Source organism: Aspergillus aculeatinus (assembly GCF_003184765.1).
Source record: "Aspergillus aculeatinus CBS 121060 unplaced genomic scaffold BO66scaffold_48, whole genome shotgun sequence".
Lineage (NCBI taxonomy): Eukaryota > Fungi > Ascomycota > Eurotiomycetes > Eurotiales > Aspergillaceae > Aspergillus > Aspergillus aculeatinus.
Genome location: NW_020291517.1, coordinates 171,146 through 179,091, shown reverse-complemented (window position 1 = coordinate 179,091; position 7,946 = coordinate 171,146). Strand labels below are relative to the sequence as shown.

General features: G+C 56.8%; 2 protein-coding genes across 2 annotated transcripts; one reads left to right on the top strand and one right to left on the bottom strand.

Annotated features, from left to right (window-relative positions):
* Positions 1-3,816, top strand: amdX (putative C2H2 transcription factor (AmdX); the record flags this gene model as incomplete). The annotated part of the gene is made up of 2 exons (XM_025652235.1): positions 1-85; positions 144-3,816. The coding sequence occupies 2 exons, from the start codon at positions 1-3 to the stop codon at positions 3,608-3,610; spliced, it is 3,552 nt and encodes a 1,183-aa protein (XP_025500525.1). The 3' UTR covers positions 3,611-3,816.
* A 509-nt stretch (positions 3,817-4,325) lies between these two features.
* BO66DRAFT_356403 (uncharacterized protein) lies at positions 4,326-7,567 on the bottom strand. Its single transcript, XM_025644884.1, has 2 exons — positions 7,364-7,567; positions 4,326-7,298 (listed from the first exon to the last, which is right to left on the bottom strand). The coding sequence occupies exons 1-2, from the start codon at positions 7,526-7,528 to the stop codon at positions 4,614-4,616; spliced, it is 2,850 nt and encodes a 949-aa protein (XP_025500524.1). The 5' UTR covers positions 7,529-7,567; the 3' UTR covers positions 4,326-4,613.
* Between the last annotated feature and the right edge of the window lie 379 nt (positions 7,568-7,946).

Sequence of the window (7,946 nt, the reverse complement as noted above, 5' to 3'; positions counted from 1 at the left end):
ATGCTACTCGCCTCAATGGTAGGCCAAGATCCGGCCACGAGCCCCAAGATGGACAGCATCAGCGAGGTCCCGGGTGACCTATCGGGTGAGTGACTGCAGTTACAGGTCTCGCTCATGGCTCTCTTGATCCCTAACAAGACCAGCACCCTCCAAAGCCAGCACCAAGAAGGACGCCAATGGTGCGAACAGTGCTGCCGGGTCCGTTCCTCCTCCGAAGACTGACAAGCCACGGCCACACGGTTGTACCACTTGCGGTCGCTCTTTTGCGCGATTGGAGCATCTCAAGCGCCATGAGCGGTCGCACACCAAAGAGAAGCCCTTCGAGTGCCCCGAATGCGCTCGTTGCTTTGCTCGTCGCGATCTGCTTCTGAGACACCAGCAGAAGCTGCATATGACAACCACCCCATCGTCACGTCCACGGAATGCGCGCAGGGAGAGCACCGGCACCGCGGGGACGGGAACGACGAACCGAGTTCGGAAGAACTCCATCGTCAGCAACCCCAGCACGATGCGTCCTCGTGCCAATACCATCAGTCATATTGACGGTGCTTCGCTGGGTTTAGTCGGTGCTACCAACCCTCCGACCGCTGGCTCCGGTCACCCGGCCCATGCTTATCACCCGAGCATTGGTTCTGCTTCGGTGGGATCTAACATGGATTTCCGTGGATTCTCTGCAGGAGGGCATCATCCCCCGGTGAACGGACTCACCAAGCTGGATACGTCGGGCTTGCCGATTGACCTGTCTGGGGGACTGCGGACGGCTCCCGTCTATGGAACCTTTGACCTTAGCGTCCCAGACCTGGCTATGAGCTATAATACCACCATCAACCCCGCCCAGCTCCACTTTGGCGGCTCACCTCAAGCGTACGGCAACGACTCGCCCTCATCGCCCTACACGCATGCGGTTCACCACATGCCCCCCACGGATCCCATGATGGAGGATGATTTCCACTTCGATTGGATGAACGGCTACGACCCGTCGATGCAGATGCGTAAGAGCAACGATTCCGCCATCGACGAGTCATCTCCGTCGGCCATGAGCACCGGAAGTCAGAGCGGTATCAGCGAGGCCATGATGGACGGATCGAACCGCTACTCCATCTCATCCGCGAGCTGGCACAATCCGTTCCCGCCCCACACGACTGCCGCTTCTGCGAACCAGTACTCTCTTGACTACCCGGCTAGTTTTAACGATCTAGGAATCCCTCCAGAGACCGTTTCTCCCAAGTCCTTGCTGGCGCAGAATCCGTTCGCAGAGACGTATGCCACCCCTCCGTCCATGACTTCAGTGGGCCAGCCCATCATGGGAGGACACTCGCAGAGTATGTTCCCATCCTCTATGGCAACCAACGGAGAATCTCCTAATCCTCTCAACTTGCCTTTCGCGAATAGTGCCCTACGATCTCGCCATGCCCCAACCTCCTCGGATACCTTTACAGACTCCACCCGACAGGCTTTATTAGCCAGCATGGCCCATCCGACCGGTCTGATTCATCGCAAATACTCTCAACCTGCTAGCAGCATGGTACAATATCGTGATCTCTTCTCTCGCCCTTCCAGCCTCAGCAGCTCCGGCCAGCTGCCCAGCACTTTGGACATGCAGCGTTATATTTCCGCCTACATTACCTACTTCCACCCGCACATGCCATTCCTCCACATTCCCACGCTGGATTTCCAGGCTCCCGAATACACCAATAACCTCCGAACTCCCAGTGGACATTTGAATCTGTGCTCGACCGGTGTCTCTGGCGGTGGCGGCTCGTTGATTTTGTCCATGGCCGCCATTGGAGCACTTTACGAGTTTGACACCGCTGCGTCGAAAGATCTCTTTGAGGCTGCCAAGAAAATGATTCAACTCTATCTTGAGGAACGTCGTAAGGTGGACATGTCAGCCGCATTCGGGCGAGCCAGCCACGCGCGCGATAGCTCCGTGCAAAATACTCCGCTATGGCTGGTTCAAGCGATGCTGTTGAATGTCATCTACGGCCATACGTGTGGCGACAAGACTTCGGCTGACATCGCAAGCACACATTGTGCAGCGCTTGTCAGCCTTGCTCGGGCGGCTGAGCTCACCCATCACGTGGATGCCAAGAATCTTCCACAAGACCATCGGTCAGCCGGTCTCAGTAACCTGAATGGCGCTGAGTTTGAGACCCAGAACCAGTCATCCTCTGGGCAGCCGAAAGGGAAAAAGGATTGGCTCGACTGGAAGATTGTGGAAGAACGCAAGCGTACTCTCTATGCGATATTCTGTTTGTCTTGCTTTTTAGTTTCCGCCTATAACCACGCCCCCGCTCTCACCAACTCCGAAATCCGTCTGAACTTGCCTTGCGAGGAGGACTTGTGGGCTGCGGAATCTCCCCAGGAGTGGAAGAAACTAGGCGGCTACTCGTCGACCAAGAGTGCTACTCCCTTCCCTTCTGCCTTGACAAATCTGTTGACTGCCAGTCAACGCGAGCGGCAATCGACCCCATCGAATCAAGCACAGTCGCCCGGTGATGAGTCTTCTCAAAGCTCCTCTGCATCTACCCTGCAACCTAGTACATTTGGCTGTCTAGTCCTCATTTATGCGCTGCATAATTACATTTGGGAGACTCGTCAACGGCATCTAGGCCGGCAATGGACATCTCGCGAAACAGAGGCCATGCAGGCGCATATCGAGCCCGCCTTACGTGCTTGGCAGACTGCTTGGGCCAGCAACCCTGTCCACAGTCTGGAACGTCCGAATCCTTTTGGTGCCGGGCCTCTGTCAGCCGACAGCATACCGCTGCTGGATCTTGCCTATGTAAGGCTGTTTGTCAACCTCGGCCGATGCAAGGAGGCATTCTGGCAACGCGACTGGAATGCTATGTCTGATGAGCTTGCTCGCGGAATTGAGCTAGTCCATCCTTTGGACGATATCCCGTCGGAGGTACTGGATCCTTCGATCACGGAAGCATCGGCTCAAATGGACCACCGTCGCGATATGATCGCCGACCTGGGCGTTGCGGACCTTGCCATCTCAACCACTTCGACGCAGGAGCAACCTTTGCAAACCTTGATGGGAGTGTATCGATCAGGCCAGTCGAAACGAGAAAGGCATTTGCGCCGAGCCGCATTCTATGCAGCAGACTCAATTAGCATGTCTGACCAACTGGGAAACACCTTTGCAGAGTTCACCTGTCGGGAACTACCCATTCAATGCGCGATGTGCACTTTTGATTGCGCTCAGGTGATCGCTGAGTGGATTACGACGGTCCAGGAACGTGTCGGCCCGTATCTTGGTGTTCTTGGCCGTGACGAAGTGGATCTGGCCCAGGCCGCCAATCTCCTGTTGCTGGAAGACGAAGATTGCAAACTCATAGAGAAGATCAAGGAGATTCTGGGAAACATCGAAAACAAGATGCAGAGAGAGGTGCAAAGCAGCGTCACCACGTCCGCTCTCAGCGTTCTCCAGCGCCTGCCAAGTGTTGTGGAGGGCGGCTACGGCTGCAAGATCCTGGTTGCTACAGCCAGTCTTCTCGACCGGGCCGCTGTCTGGCCGATGATCAAGATCATGGCTCGATCCCTTGAAGCGCAAGCTCTGCGGCTGAAGGAACGAGCGCACAACTCAACTCTTGGGGGTAACTAGCCTCGATGCCTCTGCCTCAAACTCGTGCGTGCTATAATATTCTTTCTGCTTGCGGACAAATCACACGACCGACGATGCAGTGCTACCGGTCTGCCATCATTTTATTCCTAGAGTGGTTTTGCTGGACGACATAACCATGAATTGATGCGTCTTTCGGGCCTATTTATACAATCCTGATCCTTCTGGAAGAATCTTGAAGAATCCCCCTACAAAAGTTACCCTGTGCCTTGGCTGGTGAGAACCCAGCGATGCTGCCAGACTGGAGGGGCTGGTGCGCTATGCCACCACCACCCTTCGTTACGTTAACGCTATCACGCAAGTGCCCCACTGTGATTTTATATGATTATTTTGTGCGTTCTGTACTTGATATCGAGAGTTGATTTTTATGTATTTGTGAACGAAAGGCTCGATCTACGATGTTTGATGTTTATTTTTATTGTTGATTTTGGACAGGCAGGACTTGGTGGGACATGAGAGAGAAACTGTGGGCCTAACGACCGAAATGTTGGAATTGTCACGATACCCTGGATCAGCAGTACGATGTGAGACTGACATGACGGGTGGCATACGCCGGACCCTTTTGATAGCTGTGCACATATATACTTGAGATACAACCTGTACATATGCGAATACAATGTGCGATGATCGGACACGTTCGAAGTTTTTGAATGTAGGGGCAAGCAGATGCAGAGTGTAGTTCGGGGACGAATGAGTGGCTTGCAGTAGTAGGAAGTTCTTATAATTTGCCATCAGCAGCTGAATTACCGGTAAAGCCCATTGGCATAGACCATCTGCAGTCAAAAGGACAAACGAGACAACTGAACAAACTACACTCTACTACAGCCCCGCAACCTAACGCAAAAGATGATAATGCACAACCAAGACGTCACTTTTTCTATCCATCCAGTAATATATGTAAGTAAAGTATGTGTGTCCGCATACAATCTCTCTTCTCTCTCCTCGTCGTCGTCCCCAATTCCACTTTGGTTCTTTTGGTACGTAACTATACAAACAGCCTCTCGAAAGAATACTTCCCCACGGCCTTCCGCCGCAGGTACCCGATCTCTCGACTACTGCGGGCCTTCACCTCGCCCGTCTCCTTCTTGACCTTGGTCTTGCTGACGTCGTGGGCGGCGGCCTTGAGCGACAGGGGCAACAGCTTCCCACCGGCGGCCTCGCCGCCGGCGCCGCCTTCCTCGCCGTCGCCGGCACCGAAGATGACCAGGTCGGCGCCGTTGAGTTTCTCGTACCGGACATTGGCGGGGGTGACGGGCTGCTCGGTGGCGGGGATGACTGCCGTCTCAGCAACGGCGGTGGTGGGGACGGCAGTGGTGGTGGCCTTGACGCTATTCGTGTAGCGGAGGTACTCCCGGAGAATGCCGGTGAGGTAGGTGGCCTCCTCGACGCCGGCGAGGGCGGCGGAGATCTCGGACTTGATGTCGGCGATCAGCTCCTGGCTGTTTTCGGCCAAGGGTTCCCCGGGGGAGGCGGCGGCGGCGATCCAGCCCGAGGGGCCGATGGCGTCGATGGCGGCGTTCAGGCAGGTGGTGATGGTGTCGAGGGGCAGGGCGGGGTTGGTCTGGTCCGGCGAGATCGGGGTCGGCGGGTTCTCGGTGAAGCGGGTGGTGTGGCCGCTGGTGGCGAGGCAGAGGCGGAGGTGGTGGACCATGGAGATCAGTTCGGAGCGGGTGAGGGCGGAGCGGAGGGCGGTCGTAAGGGTGGCGGGCGGGTGGGTGTGGAGTTTGTGCAGGGTCGTGTTGAGGCCCTTGTAGATGTTGTGGAGAGTGGCGGGCTCCGTTGGAGTTGTTGTTGTCGTCGTGACGAGGGCGTTCGAGTCTGAGTTTGTGGAGGGGTCGGCGGGGGAGTCGGACATCTCCGCATCGTGATCGGGCTGCGTTTCGCCGGAGGTGAGGAGCTTGGCGCGCGCCTCCTCGAGGATGATGGCGCTGGAGCGCGCCTTGTCGAGGAACAGGCGCAGGGCGTACGCGAGCTCGTCGGTCGAGAGCACCACCCGGCCGGACAGCACGCTGTTGAGTCTTTGCAGCGTCGGGTCCGAGTCGACCAGCCCCTGCACGAAGGAGCCCACGGGCAGCGGTTGCAGGATGCGCGGCTTGATGCTGCGGCGCAGGGCGATCTCGACGTTCGCCTGCGAAAGATGGCCGATGTTGATGAGCCATTGGCAGGTGCGTTCGGGCCAGATGGCTATCGAGAGGCGGGAGGCGGTGGGCGCGGAGAGCGTGTCCTTGCTGGTTTGGGTGTTGTTCTCCTCCTTCAGGGAGAAGATCAGGGTCAGGAGGAAGAGCGTCAGTTCCGAGTTGACGAACTTTCCAGGCCCCGGGAGGGTCTTGGACTCCCCGGCGCCGAAGAACCGCTGCACTGCCGTGTCGAAGGCGCTGGCATTGTTGCCCTTGACGCACTCGCGGAGATCGTTGGTCAGCTGCGTCCACCGCACGGTCTGCTTGGCAGTCAGCCCAAAGACGGCGGCATCCTCGGTTCGCAGCTTCTTCGAGCTAAGGTCGGACTGGGCGTATGAGGGTCCGATACCGCGGCCGATGGCGTCGATCAAGAGGCCGTCGCGAGGGCGTTTGAGGGGCCCGGCGGCGAGACTCGAGGAGCTCAGGTCGAACGCCAGCAGAGTGTTGTTCTTCGTGGCGAGGGCGACCCCCAACCGGGCAAAGTAACTGACGAAGGTCGTGGGTGCCTTGACGCTGGATGAGCCACTCGCCGGGACGTCGCTAACGGCGATACTCCGCTGGATGGACTGGTATTGGGTGTCGTAGACGGCGATCATCGATTGACCAGCACCGATCACGGATTGGGGCGAGATGCGCATGATTGACGAGAATGTCTCATTTTCGAGGATGAACTTCGACGTCAGCGTGGGGGCGTACTGGGAGAGATCGAAGTTGATATGTCCGTGTGGGAACGAGAGGTTCAGTCCAGCCGATCCGGAGTGGAAGTACCACTGCGAGCCCTGGCGCTCAATGGTCTCCTGTCCGCTGACCTCGGGGATGCTGATCGTGAGCAGGTGTCTCATCTTCTGGCTTTCATCGATGCTGCGCTCTAGAAGGGTAGCGTCGGAGGGCACGGAGAACATCTGGACTTTGATGTCGTTGAGTTTGACCGGATCGGATCCATTGGGGTGCGAGACGACCAACAGAATCGAAGGCTCATCCACGCCGCTATCGGTGAGGCTGCCGAGCGCCAAAGCCGTCAGGTCTTGACGGCGCTTGAGCAGAGATTTCTTCGCATCCTCGAATTCAACAAGGAAACAGGCGTTGACGCTGTGTGTCGAGCTGATCTTGGTCACCTCGCTGTGTTTCATGCTCCACCGCTGGGTCTTGAGATCGGGAGAGAGTCGGCGGACGCGACCATCTTGGTGAACCGCGAGAATGTCGAATGAGCCTTCAGGTTCTTGCTCAGTCGAAGGGCCAGGGACAATCCCCACGAAGTTGACTGGGCTATCTGAATCGCTAACGGAGTAGGACGAGGAGGAAATCACCGGGGCGCTGGAGCCATTGCCACCACTTTCTTCAACGAATGCCTTGATCTGCTGCTTCAAGGCGATGTACGTCTGTCTCCTGACCACGGATTTGCTGGGGATCTTTCTGCGCACCGAGCAGGGCTGGCAAGTGAAGGATGATTGCGGCGGGACGGCGTAGGAGGTCACCAATTTGGGGGTTTGAATCTATCCAGAGGCAAAATCGTCAGCATGGAAATCCTTATGCGATTGATTGACAAGTGACAACATACGTTGTAAATGTTCACGGCTTCACCATCTGCCGCAACGACGACTTCATGTCTCTTTCGCTTTTTCGACTCGGCCAGACTGAAGACATCGCCGATGTGGGTTTTGCCGGTTGAGGCGTGCAATGGGCGAGGCAACTGAGCCAGCACCGACGGCGGTTGCAAATCCATGGTAGCGACAGTTGAGATCAGAGTATGCGACAAAACTGCGACCGTTGTCGCTATGAAACTGCGGCGTCGGCCTTCACAGAAAGAAAATGGATCTGTATGCCTCCCCGAAAAATTTCCGGGCTTATGGTTGCTCCGGGCCCCGGTGCCGATACCCAAAGCGGCTTAGGCGGGAATGACGTCCGGGCAGCGCAAGAAAGCCTCAGGCCTCAGACCTCAGGCCTCAGGCCGCAGGCCGAGTCCCTCCCGGGCGGCCTTTTCATCCCGCCCTTAATTGAAGGCGCGGAAACACGCGCAGCGCGTCTTTTGGTGCCCGCCCGCTTATCACTACAACCGCACCAGAACATCAAACATCTCTCACTTTCATCTTGACTCTCCTTGTCTACATCATGATCTAGAAATTATTTCGGAAGCCGTCTCC